The following is a 22832-nucleotide window of genomic DNA, read 5'->3' as shown; positions in this document are numbered from 1 at the left end:
TTTAGTGATGAATGCTGGAAAATTCTTCTGGAATATTTAGAGGCAGCGCGAGAATACTGAGAATACATTTTATTTTTAAGTTTGTTTGTTTGGTTTTCGTTGGGTTTTTAGTACAAGAGATGTTAGGACATTTCTCAATACCAAGTACGCTGAGTACAGACTTGTGTACTTTTGGAGTTTGGAGTCCAGACTCCAGTGGATGGGAGGATGCAGGATGTTTTTCTGCAGTTGGAACAACAGCTGACTTGATGACATCACCACCTCAGCTGTTCTTGCTCATGAGTTTACTCCAATTATTCACTGTAAATAATTTTTAGTTAAACTAAATATGACAACCCTGTTTTTTTCGTTTTCCTTTAAAATATTATTATTTGGAATTGTGTGTGTGGGTTTATATATATATATATATATATATATATATATTACACATGTAATTGCAACCCTCAGTTAAACTGATTTAACGTTACCTGTGAACTAATAATAAACTCTAGAGTGCTCGTTAGATTCTTCAAACCCGAATGATATCTCATGTGTAACCGCTACGGAGACATCAGAGCCAGCGGATCATTTAAAAAAGTCCTGCCGAGATCAGGCTGTTCTCGGCGGCCACACTGAGCGCTGACCGCCCGGTGCTGCGAGGCTCACAGGTCCCGCTAGCAGGACCTCAAATCTCCGAAACCGTCGGCGCATATTTTTTGTTCGCTGAATCTCGACAAACCGACCACAGATTTGATGCTTAAACTAATAACTTCTCGCCTGAAAACATCCTAAAATTACATTCCGTGACTAAACAACAGTAGTATTTAGAAAAAGTCAACTTTCAGTTGAGTATTTTCTCCTCCGCCATTGTTCCCCGTCGCTGGTGCGAAATGCATTGTGGGATATTGGCTGTCCAAAGTACGCACTTTCTCTGAAGCATCTTTTGGGAAATGGGCGGATCAAGTCACATCCGGATATGTTTCCCGTGCTTTGGGATAAGCTGACTTTTGAATTGGAACAGTACTTGGGCAGCGACTGATGACATTTCACAAGTCCACGAGAACACAAGTACGGAGAAGAACGCATATTAAGAAACGACCACGGCCTTACTTTCATTAAGTCTACACTCCAGATTAGTGGGTGGCGGTAATGCACCCGGAAGCTGTTTGCCAACCGCTATAAAAAGCTAAAGAAGAAGAAGGGGGCGGGGAACTGTTGTTCTCACTTCCCAGTTTCCGGTCGGACCAATACATTGGGAACACGACATGGCGACCTCCTTGCTGCGGTTAGGGCGACTGGGTTCCCTCAAGGTAATACTAATTGAAAGCTAACCTTCTAATGGTTTGACATGTAGCCTGTTTGAATACCACCTCCAGAGAGATTAGGGGACATTTAATCCGACACTGGTACTCCATGCGGCTGTCTCCTTCGCACTGACCCCGAGATGCCATGGTTCTTCAGGACTGCAGAACTGGCCTTACCGTGTGACGTTACTCCTCAATGTTTAACCAAAGCTAACCCTGAGCTCCGACATGACGTCATACATATGTTAGAACCATGTCAACATTACAATTTATTTACCTGGACAGTCTATTGCAGGACACGTATATATATATATATATATATATATATATATATATATATATATATATTATAGTCAGACAACCATTCAGTCCATTTAACCTAAGCTGCATGTCGTTAAACTGTGGGAGATAGCCAGAGAACCCACGCTGACACCAGGAGAATGTATACACTCCACACAGAAGGTCCGCCCAGGCCGAACCCGGGGCCCTCTTGCTGCGAGGTGGCAGTGCTAGCCACCAAACTACCATTCATTGAGCCAAATCTTCTGCCCCAGCTGACTATAATAATTTTAAATAATGACTCAATCCTAAGAGCTAAATGTCATTAAATATGTCAATGGAATATATATATTAAAAAGATAACAATCTGGACATAATTGATTGAATAATGATTTGAAAAATGTAAGAGATGAAACATTTTGATTTTCAACTCCACCAACCAAACTACACAAAGACAGAGCACTGCATTTCAGGAATGCTGACAACTGCAGTTTACAGCCAGATAATGTGACAAACCTGGACCCATTAGATACAAATGTCAGTATGATTATGTCGAATGATATCGGGGCAACATTATGAGTTGTCTTCAAATTATATGGGGTCCTGCTGTAGTTCTGTCCGAGTTCTGTTGTTGCTGCATATTCCATATGGAATGTGTTTCTCTGTATGTTTGGCACTTGAGCAGAAATCACTCTGTGTTCTTCTGCAGTGTCTCCAGCTGGAGAACCGGGCCTTCCTGAGGAGCCGCTCGGCTGCTTGGTTCTGCACTCAGGCCGAAGAACCAGCAAAGCCGGCGAAAAAGACAAAGGCTGTGAGCAAGAGTAAGGCCATTGGATTCTGTTGACTTCATGTACTTTGAAATATAATAATACACAGTATTTGTATAATACTTTTCATACAATGCTTTAGTTACAATAATGGAAGATAGGCAAAACTTCAGCAAAGGTAATTTTAGACTTATTAAATATAAACTCAGAACCTTGTACACTAATAATATTAGGAACCTCGGCATTTGTGGCCAGAACCAAATACAGACCCTCCCATTTTCCCACAGAACGTTTTTCTTCCTGTGAAAAGGACCTGCATCACGAAAGTCTAAGCTTGTTAGAGGCTAAAGTGAAGATATGCCTGGGTAGCTCTCTTTTAAGCCCCAAGCCATTTTCTAGGTTTCTGCTCGAAATATCATACCCAAACTAAAAAGGGTGTAGCTCTGCAACCACAAAGGCTATTTGAATAATGTTGGTGTTCTAATAAAGGCAACACATGTGGGCTTCTGTTCAGATGTGTACATATTAGTATATATGTTACTGGTAAGTAAGAGTAAATAAAGATGAAAGACAGCAAAAGTTGAATTTCCAGGTTCGCCTAGAAAAAAAAGCACTTTCAGGATGATTATCTCTTTGAAAGATGCACAGAAACAGAAAAGCACACCAGAGGTCATAGCACAATATGTGATCAGTCTCTCTGCAAAGTTTGACTTTGAAAAAGTAAAGCAGAACAAAGTTAGAGGTTTTAGTACAGATAAATTAGGTGATTTGGGCAATTTGAATTTTCTCATGTACCAAACCATATATTTCACTTTTATATTACTTATGGTGTTGAATACATCAAAATATAGCAGTCTTTGTTGATTAGAAGAAGAAAAATTAATTAAAAAAGCCCCAAATAAGCAACATTTGTGACTGTAAGCGCTAAATCTATTCATGTTGCTGTTCTTTGGCTCATATCTCAGAAATGCTTTGGTGCAGAAGGATTTAGAAAAGACATTTAGAATCTGTGTGGCGTCCTCTTGCTTTTTGCTATCTGGCTTTTTCTGATAGCACCGAGCTACGGGTTGCTAGTTTTGAAAACGTGCTGAGTGGGCTGACAAAATGATGATTATATTTTCATAATTCTTTCAGTTGGTGTTTGAGTTGTGTGGAAATGGCTTACTGATTCTTGTAGCCCAAGTTCTCTTGTTTAACTTGATGTATAACATCAATATATTTGCTCATGTTTATTGTAAGATTGTACACAGTCTAACTATGATGTGTAAATAGGGGCTTAAAAGGTCTTTTAAAACATGTAGCAAACTGGCTTCCCTGATATCTTTCAGTCTGCATTCCCATGTTTCTTTGGGCTGTTGCTGGGAGCCTTCACATGACTGCAGTGTTCTTGAAGCCAAATAGTTAGTCACCAATGCTGCTTGGTCCTATCATACTTCAGGCATTAGAACCTTCAAATGACCTCCAATTTAGGGTTCAGCTTCTCTAGCTGGTGGCTTTTGTGTACTAATGATGTTTTACCAATATTTTTCCGTAATGTTACAGACTACATGTGTAGATATTGTTTGAATTGTGCAGATTTGCTTAATGTCTTACTTTTTTTAATTTTACAGTGCAGAAAATGTTCCTTAAGATCATGCTTGTGTTGCTGATGATTTAAAAGGTCTATATAGTGTACAATATAAATAAGGTTAACAAATATGTTTTTCTTTAAAAAAAACAACACATTGTGCTGTGATAATTTTTTTTCTTTTGCATTAGGATAATTCCAGGAAAACACATGTGTGGAAGTCATGCCACCTTACTATGAATGTTAGTGTTATTTAACCACTCTTGTCCAATTTACTATTTTCCTCAGCAGCAGCGGCTCCAGATGAGAGGGCAACCCTGCTAGCTTATAAGACAACAGTTCCCTTCCCAGCTAGTCTTTTCCCAACACACACTGAACCACTGGCCAACCCCAGTGCCACCGCAGACACAGCGCCTCTCACTGCTACCAGTGGAGCTGAGTCAGAGGCAGCAGCTCCCCCAGCTGCTGAGCCAGATGTTGCTCAGGTTATTGCTGACGCAGCTCCCCCAGCTGCTGAGCCAGATGTTGCTCAGGTTATTTCTGACACAGCTCCACCTGCAGTAGGTGCAGCTGCTGAGCCAGATGTTGCTCAGGTTATTGCTGATGCAGCTCCCCCAGCTGCTGAGCCAGATGTTGCTCAGGTTATTGCTGACTCAGCTCCGCTAGCTGCTGAGTCACATGTTGCTCAGGTTATTGCTGACGCAGCTTCGCCAGCTGCTGAGCCAGATGTTGCTCAAGTTATTGCTGACGCAGCTTCCCCAGCTGCTGAGCCAGATGTTGCTCAGGTTATTGCTGACGCGGCTCCCCTAGCTGCTGAGCCCCTGGTTGATGCAAGCAAAAAAACTTCAGCACCAGACGACACTGCAGTCACCGCCACAGGTGATGCAGTCCCAGCTGCCGCAGCCTCCTCTGAGCCTGGTGATTCAGCGGTTGACAGATCATCATCCTCATCGTCCAGCGACTCTGACTCTAACTCTGACTCTGACTCTGACTCTGAAGTGAAGACCGAAACCAAGACCTCACCACCACAGGTGTCAGAATCCACTGTGAAAGAAGAAGCAGAAGTCCAGGAGAACACATCAGAGGTGAAGGAAGACAATAATAAAGCTCAGAGGGAAGTTCCACCAGAACCTGAAGCTACTCCCGCTTGTGCTGCTGAGGATGCCCAGGAGGCCGCTCCAGCAGCAGCCCTCACAGAAGCAGCTCAAGCCACCGGTATTAGCGCTGAGGAGTTAGTGGACCCAGCTCCTCAGATCTGCACTGCCACCAAATACACTCTGACCAGTCCAGAAGTTTCAGCAGAAGCTGCGGTAGAATCCGCTCCAATAGTAAGAGAAGACAGTCCATTCCCTGCCATCCCCGATGTCCAAGTGAAAACTCCAGCTGAAGTTGTGCTCGAGCCTGCATCTCCAGAAAAAGCCCGGACTGACGCTCCATTAGAAACCACAGAGAGTGCCTCCGCAGAAGCTGCCAATGCCCTTGTACAAGCTGCTGAAGCCCCTTCAGAAGCTACTGAAGCTGTGCCTTTAGATGCTAAAGTTGCTACAAAGCCTGCTGAAGTGGCTGCCAAGGTTAGGGAGAGCACCGAGGAGCTGGTGGACCCTGCTGCAGTAGAAGCTGAAGCTGCTGCAGAGCCTGTCGATGCAGCTGAAGTATCTGCCCCTGTGGAGAGCACAGAGGAGCTGGTGGACCCTGCTCCAGTGGTAGCTGAAGCTGCAGGAGAGGAGCTCCATGCGGACGCCCCAGCTGAACCCATTGAACCGTTTGAGGGTACACACTACACCATTCTATTCTCCAAATCTCTACCTCTCCTCTCTGTGGATCTGTAAGCCCATACAGATGGCCAATACTTGTCTCTCTCTATACTGTTACACTGGTGTTATAGGTTCAACTCCCTCACATACTGTAGTTGCTGTTTCCTTCACAGCAGATCACAAATATCACCCCTGGATTATTTTAAATAGCCTCTCGGTTTGCTTCTATTCCGCTACTGTGACCTCTAACCTTTGGTTGCCTTGGTGCTCAGTGTGCTGGTTTTGCATTGGGTGGATCTAGTGTGCATGCACCTTAATGCTTGCAGGTGTATTCCTTTTCTTTGTTTTCTGCATTTGACTATTTTTGAACATTTCCTTTGCTTGCTTTCTGCTAATTGAGGTTTAGCCCCACCCACACAGCGATGCTGCTGTTGTCAATGTATGATCAAAGAGACGTTGATTGGTTCATACTGTGACACTAATTCTGCTCATGTTTCTGCTTTCTTCCCCTCTTCTAATAACTCAAGAATCTAACACCTATCTTTATTTAAAAACTCCCCCTCACGTGCATTCCAGCAGTTTCCATCGTCCATCTCCCATGATATTATTATTTTTTTTTTTTATAAATTGCTCTTTCTTGTCGTTAATGTCTCTGTTTGTATGAAATATGGGTTTCAGGTTTTCTACGTTAAGGTTGCAGGTAATACCATTGTCTGGTTTCCTTGTGACAGGTAAAGTTATTGCTAACAGTAATGTTAGAGTGCACATGGTCCTACTGTGTTCCAGTGAAGACTCTTTTTCTGAAGCTGGGAGAGGTTGGTGTCATTGGAAGTATTTCAGGGAGCAGGATTACAAAGTAACCAAGATGTTTTTACAAAATCATTGGATCATAGCCATGATATGAATACTGTATGTCAATCTACCAGCCAATATTTACCAATGAATACATGTCACAGATAGAAATCCTAAACATTCCTGTAGCTACAACCCTTTGTTACACTTAATGCCTAACACTTCTCTGACCAGCAGGGTAGTTCTGCCTCCTGGAACAGCATCCACTTTGTCTTCCCTTTTTAATATTCTGTGAATCTGTTCTTGGGATAAGTACGGTGTCGAATAATGAGAATATGTAAATGTCTGTGTCTCACATGTTGTTAATAACCTTACTGTCACAGCATGGAAGGGGTTTCCAGAACATTTAGATGTGAAAGTAATTTAAAGAAAATTATGCACCGTTTAATTGAAAGCGGCTGTAGCTCATGTCGTCCCGTAACCCAAAGGTACCCGGTTCGATCCCCGCTCTCCCCATAGTTCATGTTGAAGTGTCCTTGAGCAAGACACTGAACCCCCAGTTGCTCCCTGGGCGCTTCACTGCAGCTCACTGCTCCTTTAATAACTAAGGATGGGTACAATGCAGAGAAGAATTGCCCCACGGGATAAATAAAGGATACATTATAATTGTTAATAAAAAGCACATGGGATTTTGATAAAATGACATTTTTAAGATCCTATCATGCTTATCTCTGCCAGTATCACTCTAGTATGAGCTGTCTTTGTCTGCACCCTCACATACTTTCATCTCACGAACATGTTCCTTTAGGCTTTTCACACCAGTGTGTCTCCACACTGTTGGGGGTAATGGGGCCTACCGCTATAGGAAATGCCCCACAATAAACCACCTTTTGTAAGCATGTGTGAATATGTAAATCTGCTACCCTTCAAAAGCCACATTTCTTTTCTAATTTATAGCTTATCAGAAATGTCTCTTTCAAGTGGTAATTACAGTTTTAGTTGCCTGAAAATGAGTTACGGGGACAAGGAAAAAGGAGTAGATCCAGTTTTGCCTATTTGTTTAACCGTGTGCTATTTTGTTTTATTGACTGAACAGTATAAACATTTATATACTTGCCTTTGTGCCTGACTCCTTTCTTACATGCCTTCTTATTTTTTCCCCCCTCCATCTGCAGAGGCGGCGGCACCGCAAGAGCACGATGAGCCTTTTAACAACAGCACTTATAAAAACTACCAGCACCACAACTACAGCCCCAACACATTTTCAGACCTGGATGTGGAGATGGCCAAGTTTCGTCTCCCGCAGCCCTCCTCCGTCAGACACTAGAGGAGTTGGCCTTGCTGCAAACCTTTATATTGCTTAAAGATGATGGTGTTGGCCCTTTTTGTGATCATTCCCTCACCTGTCAGAGCTGCATGCAATTCTGCTGTTAAAATGTTCGATTATTAAAGCACAGAAATGGGAAATGAAGTCTGTTTTTTCCTGGTGTGGTTCTGTTTTGTCTTATCTAAAGGAATGGGCGTATAGAAGGATAAGCACAGATCAAACGCTGCTTTTCTCCCTCTGGGGCATTTCAATAGAGCTGAGTGTGCAAGTGCTTTATCTGTGTTTCTATTTTAATTATTACAATTTCCACACCCTTAGCCTGAGTGCTTGCACATAGTGTCCTAATTATCCCAGCTAGCGTTCTTTTAGTGGTAGACAATGAGCATCTATTATGCGTATAGAATTTAATAGTATTACATTAATACACATAATAGATGCTCATTGTCGACCACTTAAAGAACACTATACGATGACAGAATATCTATGCATAAAGGAGTGTAAAGCGTGAGATATACATCGGAAATGGGTGGCAGTAAATGGCGTTTGCCAAGCTAAAAAACCGAAGAGGGCGCAGAGGGACAGGCTGTGTAGGACGTCATCTCTCCGCCCACCTTATACATATTCATGAACCAAGCGACCCTGCGTGCCCTTACGCGATGACGCAACGCGACAACTGCGGGTCCCGATTGCTGCAGCCGCTTGTCAGTGTGACGAAGATTGGCACTCAGGTAAGCTGTCACTCAAAATCCCTCTTTTTCCGTTCCCTATCAATCAAACAATCTGGGCCGCACGCAAAAATGCCCCGGGGCGAGGAGCGCGGACCTAGTCAGGGCAGCGGAGGGTGTTTTTGGAAGGGAAGCAGAAGCGGCAGAGCTACGGGAAGAATAAAAAAATCTGTATACAAGGGAGGGAGGGGGGTAAAAAAAATATGTCGGCGTTTTGGGGGCAGATGAGGATTGTGGAAAGGCAAAGGGCGAGAGCTAGAAACGAGGCCCGACAGTTGTAACGTTTGCGCTGAGGGGAGGGGAAGGAGAGGACAGCTGTCCCCGCTTGATTGATTGACTGATGTCGCAAAGATTTGAGGAGCAACCGGGCTAGCATGGTGTGCAGTCAACATTTCTTAATATCACTGCAGTTGAATTACTGTATACAGCGAACAATAAATGCATATTCATTGAAAATGTTAAGTAAAAAATGCTAAATCCCTTGAAGCTGTTTTGTTATGTGGGCAAACGACGCGCTTCGTATCAATCCGCAGTGGGGTCCTTTTTTGTACCTGGCTAGCTAGGTTAGCTTGTGTTTTTGGGAGAGTCCGCTTTCTAAATATGGCGCGTCTCCTTTGGCCTCACCGTTCGAGCAAGAGAAGCACTTTTAAGTGAACAGTTGTTAAACGTTAGCAGTAGCTCAGCCAAACGGCTGTTCTTTAAATTAACTATAGATCCGGTTCGCGAGCTAACGCCAATGTGGCGATAACCTTCCAGGCAAGCTAATGTTAAATGTTATGGCATATCGAGGCTCCCTCCTCAGAACTACTTTGTGTGCCGCTGCTGTTGCAGACGGAGCGTTAGCTGGCTAATGTTGGCTTTCTTCAACTTTTCTCTCCCCTTGCCGCCACAACCCGTGTGTGCTAGCACGGGGCTAAGCTAGGCTCATCGTGGTGGGTGTGTTAGTAGCAGTGGTAACGCTACCGTGAGCTTCCTATTATTATTATTATTATTATTATTGTAACTGAGCGTCACTCTGTCGTTATTCTGACCTCATGTGTAGAGCTGTGAACACACACGTTACCACTACGTTACTCCAGTGTGTGAATATCAGCACAGAACATTTACATTTTTAATGAAACTCATTTTTAACTTTTCGTTATTTCTGCATTAGCACCGAGGCTAATGTGCTATATATATATATATATATATATATATATATATATATAAATATAAAATGTGTGTCCATTATTAGGTTTCTGTTCCTAACATGCCACTCCAGGCATCTGTTCCAGGTGGTCTAATGTATACTGTGTATTGTGTAGGTGGGCCATCTGTCCCTGCTCTCTATAATGCCCCAGTGTTTGCAGCATCAGCAGTGAACATCAGTGATGGCAGCCCAGTCGGTTTCCATAGACAAGTACCCAAAGGGAGAGCAGCAGGTGGGTGAGAGGGATATGTTTGGTTTGGACCTCGAGGCCTACACAATCTGTTCCAACTGACTGAACTGCACTTGTTTGCTTGTTTTACAATGATAATCAACCACAACAGTGCTAGCAAAAACAAAACCTAAATGGTTCAAGCGCCAACTTTCAATATGCTGCACACTCCTTGTTCACATATCCTCCAGTAATGTGTAGTGGGGATAATTCAGCCTGAATTGCTTAACAAAAGGGAAACACTTTCTGCATGTAACACTAGAAAACAGCCTATGATAATGTTATTATAATAATAATAGTGCTATTGGATCAGTTTTAGTAATCTGTTGGAGACGTGCATGGCTGTCTGTAACGGGCAACCATAAATAAATCAATGTTTGGGAAACACTATTGCTGTATAAAGCTCCTTTTCTGCCTCTCATTTCTGTGTCTGAGCTTATGTAAATTGCTTACAAAACATAATTATTCAAGTGCCAAATTTGGGGGTGTCTAGAGCTGAGAAGGGTCTATGACTAATGAGAAATTTCCACACCAAGCAAGTGATTATTTTTAGATACTTTGTGCTCAATCTCATTCATTGTTCTCAGTCACATGGTTGGGGATGGGATTAATGCCCCTGGGTAGTCAGGCACGGTGTGAAAGTAAAGGAGGAGAAACTTGGCTCCTAATCAATGAATGTGCCTTGAGTGGTGAGGCTCCACTCACATTAGCTAACATATGTACACACAGGTTCTGGATCATATTCTCAATTGCAATCACCACATGATATGTAGTGTTTCGGTCTGCATCGTGATTGGAACACAACACTTTCTGGATGTTTAGCTACAGTGTGCTCTTATAGCAATGTGACTGCATGAAAGAATGCAGATACTCATGTAATGCATCTGTCCTTCAGTACTTTTGACCTGAAAATGACTTAAGTGCTACAAAAATAAACTCAATCAGGTAATTAAAAGGTGCTGGTGTCTGATAACGGGACTAACAACTCATGACACCTTCAATACCTATCTTCTCTGCCTTGTTTTGGATCGGAGTGAAGAATCTTCATTCTTTAAAAAACAAAAAACAATTAAATCTTGTATGAGAAATGCATAGTTTTTTGAAGTGATGTTGAGACCATGCCCTCATGACTTTCCTAATGGTTCATATTGAAGCAGGGCTCTGTGTTAAGCTTACCCTCAAGCTACTCTGGTCTTCACATGATGTTTTAATGTCACATTCTTCACCACTTCTTTCACTTTATTTTTCGGTCACTCTGTTGCTTTCTTTCTCTCACTCTTTTGTGTTCTCTTTTTCTGCAGATGCAAGGTGTGGTAAAGGTAGACGGCGAGTCCGAGCAGAAGTTTATTGAGGGGACATTGGCGGAGACGCCCAGTCCTATACCCACAGAGCCACAGACACCCATGGACGCGGACAAAGCCTCCATATATCGGTAGAGCTAATGCTGCGTGTGTGTGTGTGTGTCTGTGTGTGTTTTAAGGAGAGAGAATCAGAACAACAGCCCCTATTCCGAAATCTGTGTTCTTCTCTTTCCCATTCCTGACTTGAGTGCTTCCTGCTTGCCCAGAAACTAAACTATCACTAGGAAACCTCACATGACATCTACGAGTATTCTTGTGACTTATTTAAGGATGCACCGATCTGACTTTCCGTTCTGATAGGCATACCTGGGCTTTGGGTATCGGCTCATTCCTAGAACTGAACTGAACTGATCTGATAGCAGTGTTAAAAATAATAAGCCGTATGCCTCACTGTCTGGAAGAGACTGTAATCAGTCCTTATATGTGCAAGGAAACACCATTTGGGCTTGACTTTAGCATTGCTCACCTACCTGTGCTAAACAACATTTAACAAAAAATACATCAATATATATTATCTGAATTGTTATTTATTATTGAAATAATACATTGTACACAGAAATTCACAGAAATTACAATTCTACCGATTATTTCACTTGTTTATTGTTCGCTCTATAAAATATCAGAACTAATTGTTTTATTAGATATTGAGATTAAAATTATATAAAACAGAAAAACCAGAAATCTCCATGTGTCAGGCTGAAAATGTTTTCTGATATTATGAACAACAACTTTAACGCTTAATCGATTATCAAAATATTTGGGGATTTCTCTATCGGCTAATTGATCGGTTGAATCCTAACCGATATTTAATCTAACTATTAAAGTCAGTATTGGTCCGATATCTGTATCGGTGCATCCCTAACTATATATTGCTCTTTGCCTTTTGAAATGTGAACGGGTGCTGTTTTTTGCATTTTTGTGAATGTTCACAACGCCCACTTACAGTCTAACGGTACGAAAGAAAAAACACTTTATACACCATATCTCGTAATTTTGAAGATTATGAGATCCTGATCTCATAAATGCGATGTATGACTATTGTAATAAGGTTTTAACATTTTTTTGTTCTACCATTATGTGTGAAGTGATTTTGGTAACACTACACTGCATAATAGTAATGACGTTATGGAATGCTGTTCCAATACAAATTTACCAAAATTATGCAAAATCAAATTAGCATTGTTTTATAACCAGGAAGAGATCACTAATGACAGAAGTGACTTTGGTTACATTGCACTGCATGACAATGAAGTTATTTAATTTTTTAGTTGAATGTCTTTTCAATTTTGCACTCGTCTCACAGCCGGCTGCACTTTAAAGAGTTTGTTACACTCCAGGAAATTTGAATCTGTGAATATCTTTCTAACTTTACCAAACTAGAGTGCCTTAACGTTTTCTCATAATAATGAGATCATGATCTCACAATAACAATATCTATTCTTTTATTAATGAGCTTCAAGTTCATAAGTATGAGATCCAGATCTCGTTATTATGGTGTATTTTCTTTTGTGAATGCTATTTTCTTTTGTAAATCAGAGCCTCAAACCAAGTTAAAAATAATATTTTTAAGAAAAGTGTAAACTGCTTACAGTGATCACTGGTACTGTGATTAATGTATTCTGTCATTATGTCATTATTATTTATATATATATATATATATATATATATATATATATATATATATATATATATACATACATACATACATACATACTGGTAATAAATGTTCCATGAATGAAGCATTTTGCCTTAATTTAATTGTGATATTCAGGGTTTCTGTCAGCATTTGTTTTCATATACACCTATTACCTTTTTTTTCTTTTTTTTTGAAAGCCATGCTCAACGACAAAGTACGATATGTTTATTGAAATGATGAATTTCATTCTTTGTATGTGGGCGAACGTTTCTCAGGCATCCCCTGTTCCCTCTCTTGGCCCTGCTGTTTGAGAAGTGTGAACAGTCCACGCTGAGCTCTGATTGCATCACCTCGGCGAGCTTTGACGTGGACATTGAGAATTTTGTCCGCAGTCAGGAGAAGGAAGGCAAACCCTTCTTCAGCGAGGATCCTGAACTAGACAACTTGGTGAGATCCCGCTGCATGTCAGGGGTGGAAATTCTGATGTTCTTGTTTGTCTTTTTAGTTTTCTGTTGATTCAGTATCACTGTTACACACTGTACTATTTCAGTAGTTGGTATCACAAGCTGCTCAAAAGGAAACAACTGTTGACAGGCTGGGTCAAATCACTGGCTAATACAACCTTTATGACTGGAAAACAGTTAAGTTGTAAAGGTATTTGACAAAAACAAAACAGGGATGTGAGGTATTTCACAAGGAAACACAAAATAGAGGAACCCCAACTCACTAGTTAAGGACCTTTTAACCTCAACAGCACAGTGAGATGCAATCAGCTGCACTGCGGTTGCTGCCTACTTCCTCACAATGGTCAGATGCCACAACCGGTGTCTTTTAGCTGGTGAATATGACTTTGTTTTAACTCGGGTAGTCTAGCTGTTTGAAATGAAACGTGGAGCACTGTGCTGTAGCTGACTATGACCTCTGACCTCCCTTTGCTGAAGTGCAGTGTTCCTGAGCCAAAATTAACAAAGTATTTACACTGTGTTTTTAGCTTTTGTTCTGGATAGTCAAATTACTGTCCCTTTGGTTGCTCCAGTTAGGGGTTGCCGAGGCCGATCATCTGTTTCCTGCATCTGCATGTCCTCCCTCACCACATCTATAAACATCTTTTTACACAGGACACTGAATGCCAATGGCATTTTCATACGCATGAATCAGCCTGTTCCTTACTGATACTGAACTTGGTTTAAGTCACTGCATCTCCCAACAGAACACCACCACGGTTGAATTTCAGCCCGCCTGCCCATTTTTTTCCTTCAGTCTTACATTGTTGACAACGAACAGCTAATATTAGCAGCGAGTGCAACAAGCTAGCGAACTGCCGATTCCTGTTTTGGCTCCGCCCCTCTGTGAAACATGGAAATCAGAGGAGAGAAACAAGCATGACAGTGAATGTCAGCAAAACGCAGTAAGGTCTCTGACTCAAAGACACTGAACTGATTAATCCAAACCCCTGATGTTTGTTCTCTCCATCAATACACCACATCTCCATTCTGCTCTCCTCATTCATGCCATCTCGCCTAAACATATCCATGCTTCTACTCTTCATCCTCTTCATAGCTGTACTCACTTCATCCTTGCTAATCTGCCGCACTTCCTTATTCAGAATCCCCACATTGTCCAACATTTTCTCATTATCTTCATTCATCAAAGTAAAGCCTATCATCAAAGTCATCCTGCTGCTCACAATCTGACGCCTAGTACTCTCCTGTGACCACCTTCCAGTCTTCAATCTCTTTCAGGTCTAGTCTGTGTGCACCTTCCTTTACTCTTATACTGTGCACCTCCCTCTTCTTGAAATACATATTCACCACAGCCAGTTCCATCCTTTTTACAAAATCCCCCACCATCTGTCCACCATTCCTCTTCTTGACACCATACCTTCCCATCACCACTCTTTCCTCCTTGGGTGCAGTCTCCACCAGTTAATTTGGCTCACTCCAGAATTCTTCTTTCTCTCCCATTCTCACACCCATCCTTTTTTACAGCATCGCATAACTAAGTAAAACCAAACTCATCAGAAAGAAAATAAATAAATAAAATAAGAAAATAAACACTTGGTGGTGTTAGAGTTACTGACCGTAGTTGATTTGTGATCTGTACGCCCTTCTCATTCATCAACAAAACAACAACAACAAAAAACAACAACAAATAGATATTAGAGAGGGAATTATGAGCTGTTAACTTCCTAACAGCAACTTCTAATACATTTAATTTAGCTGACGCTTTTATCCAAAGCGACTTACAATAAGTGCATTCAACCATGAGAGTACCAATTCAAAGAAAGTAAAATGTATTCAAGAAAGCCAAACTACAAAGAGCTATAAGTAAATGCCCTTTAAGTGCTATGAAAAAATTGTATTCAAGATAGTCGGAAATGATGTGTTTTTAGTTTGGGGCAGAAGATGTAAAAATGTTCTGCTGTCCTGAGCTCATTTCACAATTTAGGAGCCAGGACAGCAAACATTCGTGACTGCTACAAGCTGATTGGTAAATGGACCTGTACTTGCTTTTCTAGTCTTCCGACCACTCAAAGTGCCAAGCAGAGTGAACGTTCTGGGGTGTAAGGTTTGACCATGTCATGGTTGTAGACGGTACCCGATCTGTTTGCTGCACGGTACGCATGTAGCAATGTTTTGAAGCAGATGCGGGCAGCCACCGGTAACCAGTGAAGGGAGCAGGAGTTGGGGTTAATTTAGGTTAAAGACCAGTTAAGCTGCTTCATTCTGGCAGCTGCAGAGGTCGGATGACTCTAGCAGGTAGACCTGCCAGTAGGGAGTTACAGTAATCTATGCGTGAGATGACCAGAGCCTGGACCAGAACCTGTGCCGCCTTCTGAGTGAGAAGGGGATGTATTCTCCTGATGTTTAGCATGTACCTACAGGAATGTGTTGTTGCAGTAATGTTGGCAGTCAGGTACAATTGACTAGTTCCTGGTAGTCGGGTGTTAGGGCTAACACAGGAGTTGTCAAAGGTAATGACTATTGGTCCTTTCTCTGGAAGGAAAAGTACTTCACTTGTCAGGGTTAATTTTCAGGTGGTGTGCGGACATCCACTGAGAAATATCAGTCAGATATGCAGAGATTCGTGCTGCTACCTGTGTTTCAGATTGGGGAAACGAGAGGATCAGTTGTAGTTGGAAAAGCCATGTGAGCGAATGACGGAGCCGAGAGAGTTGGTGTACAGAGAGAGGACCCATGATAGAGCCTTGAGGGACCCCAGTAGTGAGAGGACAAGGTTCAGACACAGATCCTCTTCAGGCTACCCTGTAAGTGTGGTCGTTGAGGTAGGATGAGAAAGGTGATAGAGCAGAGCCTAAAAGTCAACATTTAGAGTTGAAATGATTTTAAGGACAGTGGTGAAAAAAAACATGTCTTGTAGACCTGCTGCTATCACATGAATAATTGGCAATTGTTATCGGCAGAAAAAAATGTTCCCTTTTTTTTTTTCTTCTATTGTGCTGATCCGATTCGTGACTCAAAACCGCGATGCAAGAGTTTTTTTTTATCCGTTGCACAACTTTCATCAGCGTGGTGGAGTCGGTGGTAGAACAGGGCTGTCCTTCAATCAGAGGTGGTTCGATCCCCGGCTCCATTAGTCAATGTTGACATGTCCTTAGGTAAACTTTTTTTTATTTTTGTATCTTCTGACCTCTAGATGGTGAAAGCCATCCAGGTGCTCCGAATCCACCTGCTGGAGCTTGAGAAGGTGAGTGACCTGTGTAAGGACTTCTGCAGCCGCTACATCGCCTGTCTCAAGACCAAGATGAACAGCGAGACTCTGCTGAGTGGAGATCCAGGGAGCCCGTACTCTCCCGTACAAGGCCAGGTTCAGGGTTTTTCCCCCACCAAGACTCCGGTATGGACTGTAGGTGGACTGCACTTATCACCACTAAACACACAAATACTTGAATCTATTGGTGCCTTTTGCAGTGAAATTGTCATACCTGTCATGGACTATGTTGTTTTGCGGTTCAACCCATTACATTCCTCTAAGCTGCTACTTGGTATTTTCTCAAGTTCAATATCAATGTGCTTTAAAGTATGAGCCATCAACACACACTTGATTGGCCCATTCTGTATTGCTGCTCTGTTATGCAGACCCCAAGCTCCATCTCGGGGACCATCAGTCCTCAGGGTCAAATTGTGGTGCCAGCGTCAGCTCTGCAGCAAGGGAACGTTACCGTGACAGCAGTCAACCCCACCCAGGTGGTTGCAGGTATGTCACCATGGCATACAACCCCTCCCCCAGGTACTATACTGTTCTGATTGCAGCTCAGATGTTGTCATGTACAAGTGGGACACTTTGATCTGTGGGGTGGGCCCGACTAAGACATTCCATAGTCAAACGTCCTGCCTATCCTTACATCTCGTTTATTTTATGTTCATTGATGCTCAACCTTTAAATCTTTGTCTGTCTTATCAGGCATCAACCTCACATTTTAAAAGTGAAGCCACTGTGGAAGTGCCTTTAACTTCTCTCTAAAATCTCCTCTGGTTGTATAGAAGTCTATGCTTCATATGTTAAAGCTGAATTCTCTCTAGCGACCACCAGGGGGCAACTCCTCTGGTTGTATAGAAGTCTATGCTTCATGTGTTAAAGCTGCATTCTCTTTAGTGACCACCAGGGGGGGGCTCCTGGTTGTATAGAAGTATATGCTGCATTCTCTCTACCGACCACCAGGGACGTCTCCTGGTTATATAGAAGTATATGCTACATGTGTTAAAGCTGCATTCTTTTTACTGACCACCTCTGGTTGTATAGATGTCTATATAAAATGACTCTACTCAATCTCTAGTTTCAAGGCTTCTTCAATACAGCATGATGTTCATTTAGTAAATGATGGTCCATTTTGAGTTAAACAGACCATAAAGCAGGGTATGCCTTTAGGGTGGGGCTACAAGGTGATTGACAGGTCTCTAGCATGCTGCTGTCTGGTCGGGGAGTTGTCCATGTTTCGTCTTTCAACTTTCAGCATTGAGTTATATTTAACACAACCCTCTTGCAAAAAAACTCCCAGGCTGGGTGACACCACAGTGACGTTGACTTCTTATATGCAGTCTGTGTCTATTGAAAAATTACAAAATGATCGGCCAAGATGCATGTGACTCCATTTATTCAACACTATCTTGTGTGGGTGCGCTGAGTAAAATATGTATTCATTAACTTTGAAACCATAGCCGTATGCTGTCATTTAGTCTTTCTGAGGCTATTGCTAGATGATGCTCCAATGGTCTTGCACATTTGGATTGGGCAACTTCATCTACATGGTAATTTAGTCACGCACATTAAGGAGATTGATTGAAAGCATTTCAATTAATTCAGTTACATTTTTACTAACAATAGTCTGTTATTTATACCAAAATAGGCTATAGATCATGCTTTATTTGGGTGAAACCAGGCTATTCTATGTATAATCAGACATTCTGCATCCCCATATTGCCCAACTGAAATTATCCTGTGTCCCGTAACCAGTTTTCCCCAACTGTGAGTGGCAGTGGAATCATGAACTATTGTGTTTTATTTCTAGGTGGCACGGTGTACCAGCCTGTTACAGTTGTCACTCCACAGGGCCAGGTGGTAACGCAGGCTCTATCTCCAGGGACAATACGCGTCCAAAACAATCAGGTTGTTCATCTGTCTTTGACTGTGATACTGTATATTCCATATCCTAAAATGGCAAACTTTTGGCAATTGGTTCAAAGTTAAAATTGATATCCAAATTCACATTGTGTCATTTGAGCAGAACCAGGTGTTGTTGGTGACATGAAGAAACAGAAAGGTGTCTGAATGAATGTCTGTCTACTCAGCTCCAGCTGCAGTTTCACCAGGACCTGAATCTCTTTAATCACGACGACAACTCGACCAAAAACAAACGCGGTGTTCTACCCAAACACGCCACTAATGTCATGCGCTCGTGGCTGTTCCAGCACATTGGCGTAAGTCTGTGTGCATCAAATTTATTGCTTGTCTAACTCTTCAACCCTGAACAAAACCACTCAAGCATGTCCTCCCCCGCCCTCTCCTGTAGCACCCATATCCAACAGAAGATGAAAAGAAACAGATTGCCACTCAGACAAACCTGACACTTCTGCAGGTCAACAACTGGTGAGTTTGGCCAACAAAGATAAATGAGTACTGTTAATATGCACCATCCCAAGTTCATTTCAGGGGTGTATGTCAAGACACTCTTTTCTACCCACTATGGAAAACTAATTGGTCAGTCAGCTGATTGGCTGCCCACACGCCAGAAGAGATGCGTAACCAGCTGGCTCTAAAGTCAGTGATTAACAATTTCTTCATCCCCAGATTGAACTGTTGAATTTTAGTGGGAGATGATTTCATCATATCAGGACAGAACATCTGCCAGAAACTATAAAGCACACATTCCAGTCAGTACCGTCACAGATTTCTGTTGTCTTGGGTCTACAGGTTTATAAATGCACGGAGGCGGATCCTACAGCCCATGTTGGACGCCAGCTCCTCTGAGACACCAAAAGCCAAGAAGAAGACACCTCAAAACCGGCCCTTGCAGCGCTTCTGGCCTGACTCCATCGCCACTGGGGGAGGCACCCAGCAGCAATTGACCATGCCCGATGGTACGCAGCAGTGTTTAGTTTGTATTCAAGTTAAAGAGAAACTCAAAATGTGTTGGGCGGGGGTTATCAACCATGGCCAAAATGAAGGGATTGATCCACGGTTTATGTATGTATGTATGTATGTCTGTCACACACCAAAGGATAAACTCATAAAACTTATACCATGACTGTGAACTGTCATCGATATAAACTAACTTGATGGGTTGGCGGAGGCCTGGTGGTAATTCTATATTTGAGTAGTTTTTATTACTTCCCATGTATAGGAATACGCTTTTACTCAGTAATTCTTTCCTGTCGTTCTCAGGCACAATGGTGACGATGAACATGGAGGGTCTGCAGAGCCTGACATCAGACGGCGCCACACTGGCAGTACAGCAGGTGATGCTGGGAGGCCACAGTGAAGACGAGTCGGGGGACAGCGGGGACGAGGACGATGACACGGACATGGCCGGGCTGGGCCTGGACAACAGCGACTCATTGCAGTAGAGGACACACTCCCTTACTCTCTACATATAAGACAAGCATAAATAGGCCGTCAGGTGCCGTGTGTGTTCTCAAACACACTATGGATCATAATACAAACACAGACACACACACATTAGGTTTACATAGAGCACAAAACTACAGGACAGAACGGTCCTGCACTCTTCCAACCCTCCACCCTGCTGAACGCGGTTTATGCTGTGCGTGTGAACATCAGGAGTTTCATTTCAGAAACAATTTTTTAATTATTTAGTTGATGGATGTGAGTGCACTTTTTTTGTATATTTAAACTCAACCAGATTAAATCAAACAAACGGAAGAAAAAAGAAGTGTTAAAAACACTCGAAGCAAGTTTGTATGCTCCGTGAAATGACTGATTTCTGATTTATTTTCTCTGCCCCTTTTCTCCCTCCCCAGTTGAATTCTCGTTTTGGATGCCAACAGTTTAAAGTTGTATCTGTAAGGGTTTGTCTTTTTGCATGCTTGTGTTTTGAGTAGATGTGCACACTCTTGCGACTGACTCCACGGCTCCCACACAGGCCAACAGAGCCCAAGGTGAGAGATTGAGAAAAAAAAGGAGATGCTTATTTTTATATACAAATGTTTGAAATTAGTGTTTTTTTTCTTTCATTTTTGTGTTCTCCTGTTTTGTAAGGAATATTTATGTACAGATTCATAATTAAAGCTAGTGACCCTGTTTTCCAGGGTTCTTTGAAGTTTTCTAAGAAACAGAAAAATGAATTGAATGCTGATGAAAATTGCTATTTCAATTGGTTTTAAATGTACAATAACATCAAGGCCTTACCTGTGTTCTTTTTTTAAAGAATTCTTTCCAAGAAGCACAAAAAGAAAGTCTGACACTTTTTGAAATTGGTCAAAAGGACACTAAACTACAGAACACTTGCTTGGTTCTGTAAAGCATCATTATTAAATTTACTTTGTGAACTGAAACATTGCAGTTCTCCTATTTCTTTAAATAGAACCCCAGTTTTACCCTCAGTGTATACCATGCATCACTCTTTTAATAATTTTACAGTAATGGCGTATTTCTCAAATGCACAATCCAGAACACTATGCTAATCACACAATCACAAGGGTCTGAGTAACCAGTGAAATATTACATATTACAAATCCATCAACAAAGAAGCAGTGGACTTTTTGCACGTGTCAAACTTTTATTTATCTACACAAACATTCTACTACATTACAACAAAGAGCAGTTGGATAGTTCCTTGTTCATTGCCTGCCTGAAGGACTGGGACTGCAGCCTCTGTTGGTCTCCCTGCCACGAAATGTCGTGACAGATTAAAATCTCTTTATCAATATGTTGATATTACTTCACAAATTGGGGTGCCTCTTGTTTAATATTGTACTTTACAACAATTGTCTGTCAATAGGTGCAGAAATCTGGTTCAAATCTCTTTTGTAAAGTTGAGTTGAAATGGTTAATTTCATGAAGCCCTCGCTGAGCTCTCCATCCCCACTTGCATCTGTCTTGCTTTTTATTAAGCGTTGTTCACGTTTCTCTTGTCTGATTTGCCTTTAGAGCTTTCTATTTTGGAATAAATGATGCCTAACTCTCTGCTGTGTCTCTTTGCCCTGACAGAATTGCTCCCTCACAATTATTTGTGAGGATCTGACTGGTGTGATAGTTTATCTCTATAGTTTTGTCATGTGAAAACATCTAATGCCAAATCCTAAGAAGTAACTAGTTTCTTCAGTTGTGTGTGCTCAGCGTCGGAGAATTGTGAGCCTCTTCTCTCTGAAAGACAATGCAGAAATGGACAATTACATAGACGTGGAGGGTTGTATTCAGTAAGCCAATATTCACACTACCATGGACAGGTTTTACAAACCTAGACTTGGATGAAGTAGACCTGAGCAGTCAGACTTCAGATAGATGTTAAGTAATACATTGCTCAAAGCAGTCTAATTCTGAGTATTTTATATGGTACTAATTTGCATTTTGCAAGACATTTTTCAAACAAAGTCCTTGTGAAAGCGTTATCGCGTCAGCACTGTTGAGCTCTGTTACTTTAGCAGAAAGTTTCACTGTGAAAATTCAGGGAAGAGTGGAACTAAACCTAACCCTTCAGTAGAGTACAATGTGGAGATCTCAGTGGAAACCTGTACATGGCTGATGCAAACTCGGCTCAGGATCGTTGATTAGATAGATACTTTATTCATCCCCACTGGGAAATTTGGATGTAGCTGCAGCAAACAAGGTTACAGAGTAAACATAAAATATTAAGTATGAAAAAATGCACAATATATACAATGCAATCAAATAATAAAGAAAATGAAAAGTGTAAGGTGTATACAATGTGTATGTACAGTGAACACGGTGGAAGGTTTAGTGATGTTCAATTTGAGGAGGATCTGGCCAGAGGTGATATATTATGAAGTCTAATGGCAGTTGGCAGGAATGTTCTCCTGTATCTGTATGGAGCCAAATCCAGGCCAATAGTTTTGATCATTTCAACTACAGGGGCGTGGTATCATGAGAGACAGCATAACAGAGAAGGCTGAGGACCTGCCTCAACTACGTTGTCTTCAGGAAGCGTAGGTACCGTGAGAATTATGACTCTAATTTATACATCGCAGATTCACGGGATTGGCAGTAAACAAAATTTACGCTGGTGAAGTTATGTTTAGCAAGTTTTTTTACGAATCGCTGTATAAAAGCCATAAACTATGCCAGGTTGTGCCGTTATAAACCACACTATGCAAAAGAAAAACAGTTTGAAACAGTGTCTTCTGAACTGCCACAGAGGGAAGAAGCTGACTGGAAGTGCAAAGCATATACCATTCACATTACAAATTGCTTCACAATAATACAAT

At 41.8% G+C, this 22832-nt stretch overlaps 2 protein-coding genes across 8 annotated transcripts; both read left to right on the top strand.

The window, feature by feature from the left end:
- Nucleotides 1-905: 905 nt before the first annotated feature.
- ndufv3 (NADH:ubiquinone oxidoreductase subunit V3) lies at nucleotides 906-7913 on the top strand. 2 transcript variants are annotated; one of them, XM_034561836.1, is made up of 4 exons: nucleotides 906-1289; nucleotides 2272-2383; nucleotides 4188-5666; nucleotides 7618-7913. In XM_034561836.1, exons 1-4 carry the CDS (start codon nucleotides 1245-1247, stop codon nucleotides 7767-7769), a joined length of 1788 nt encoding a protein of 595 aa, XP_034417727.1. In that variant the 5' UTR covers nucleotides 906-1244; the 3' UTR covers nucleotides 7770-7913. The 2 variants fall into 2 exon arrangements, with proteins under 2 accessions (XP_034417727.1, XP_034417726.1); XM_034561835.1 differs by having other exon boundaries at nucleotides 4185-5666.
- A 480-nt stretch (nucleotides 7914-8393) lies between these two features.
- On the top strand, nucleotides 8394-21573 carry pknox1.1 (pbx/knotted 1 homeobox 1.1). Of its 6 annotated transcripts, none has more exons than XM_034561100.1 (11): nucleotides 8394-8497; nucleotides 9799-9915; nucleotides 11214-11344; nucleotides 13185-13356; nucleotides 16567-16776; nucleotides 17010-17160; nucleotides 18440-18537; nucleotides 18720-18848; nucleotides 18941-19017; nucleotides 19342-19508; nucleotides 19813-21573. In XM_034561100.1, exons 2-11 carry the CDS (start codon nucleotides 9865-9867, stop codon nucleotides 19992-19994), a joined length of 1368 nt encoding a protein of 455 aa, XP_034416991.1. In that variant the 5' UTR covers nucleotides 8394-8497; nucleotides 9799-9864; the 3' UTR covers nucleotides 19995-21573. The 6 variants fall into 6 exon arrangements, with proteins under 6 accessions (XP_034416991.1, XP_034416997.1, XP_034416994.1 ...); XM_034561106.1 differs by having other exon boundaries at nucleotides 8407-8497; nucleotides 16567-16767; nucleotides 17010-17127; XM_034561103.1 differs by having other exon boundaries at nucleotides 8407-8497; nucleotides 16567-16767.
- The last annotated feature ends 1259 nt before the right edge of the window (nucleotides 21574-22832 follow it).

The sequence above is a fragment of the Cyclopterus lumpus genome, chromosome 21 (genome assembly GCF_009769545.1).
Source record: "Cyclopterus lumpus isolate fCycLum1 chromosome 21, fCycLum1.pri, whole genome shotgun sequence".
Taxonomy (NCBI): Eukaryota; Metazoa; Chordata; class Actinopteri; order Perciformes; family Cyclopteridae; genus Cyclopterus; species Cyclopterus lumpus.
The sequence above is the reverse complement of the archived record's forward strand: the minus strand, read 5'-3'. Positions and strand labels throughout refer to the sequence as shown.

What these genes read in the sequence shown, in the direction of transcription:
- ndufv3 (XM_034561835.1), top strand. Translation starts at nt 1,245, where the DNA reads ATGGCGACCTCCTTGCTGCGGTTAGGGCGACTGGGTTCCCTCAAG. An exon ending in GGCGACTGGGTTCCCTCAAG is followed by an intron (nt 1,290 to 2,271) that starts GTAATACTAATT and finishes GTTCTTCTGCAG; the next exon opens with TGTCTCCAGCTGGAGAACCG. An exon ending in GACAAAGGCTGTGAGCAAGA is followed by an intron (nt 2,384 to 4,184) that starts GTAAGGCCATTG and finishes TATTTTCCTCAG; the next exon opens with CAGCAGCGGCTCCAGATGAG.
- pknox1.1 (XM_034561100.1), top strand. Translation starts at nt 9,865, where the DNA reads ATGGCAGCCCAGTCGGTTTCCATAGACAAGTACCCAAAGGGAGAGCAG. An exon ending in ACCCAAAGGGAGAGCAGCAG is followed by an intron (nt 9,916 to 11,213) that starts GTGGGTGAGAGG and finishes CTTTTTCTGCAG; the next exon opens with ATGCAAGGTGTGGTAAAGGT. An exon ending in GCATACAACCCCTCCCCCAG is followed by an intron (nt 17,161 to 18,439) that starts GTACTATACTGT and finishes TTTTATTTCTAG; the next exon opens with GTGGCACGGTGTACCAGCCT.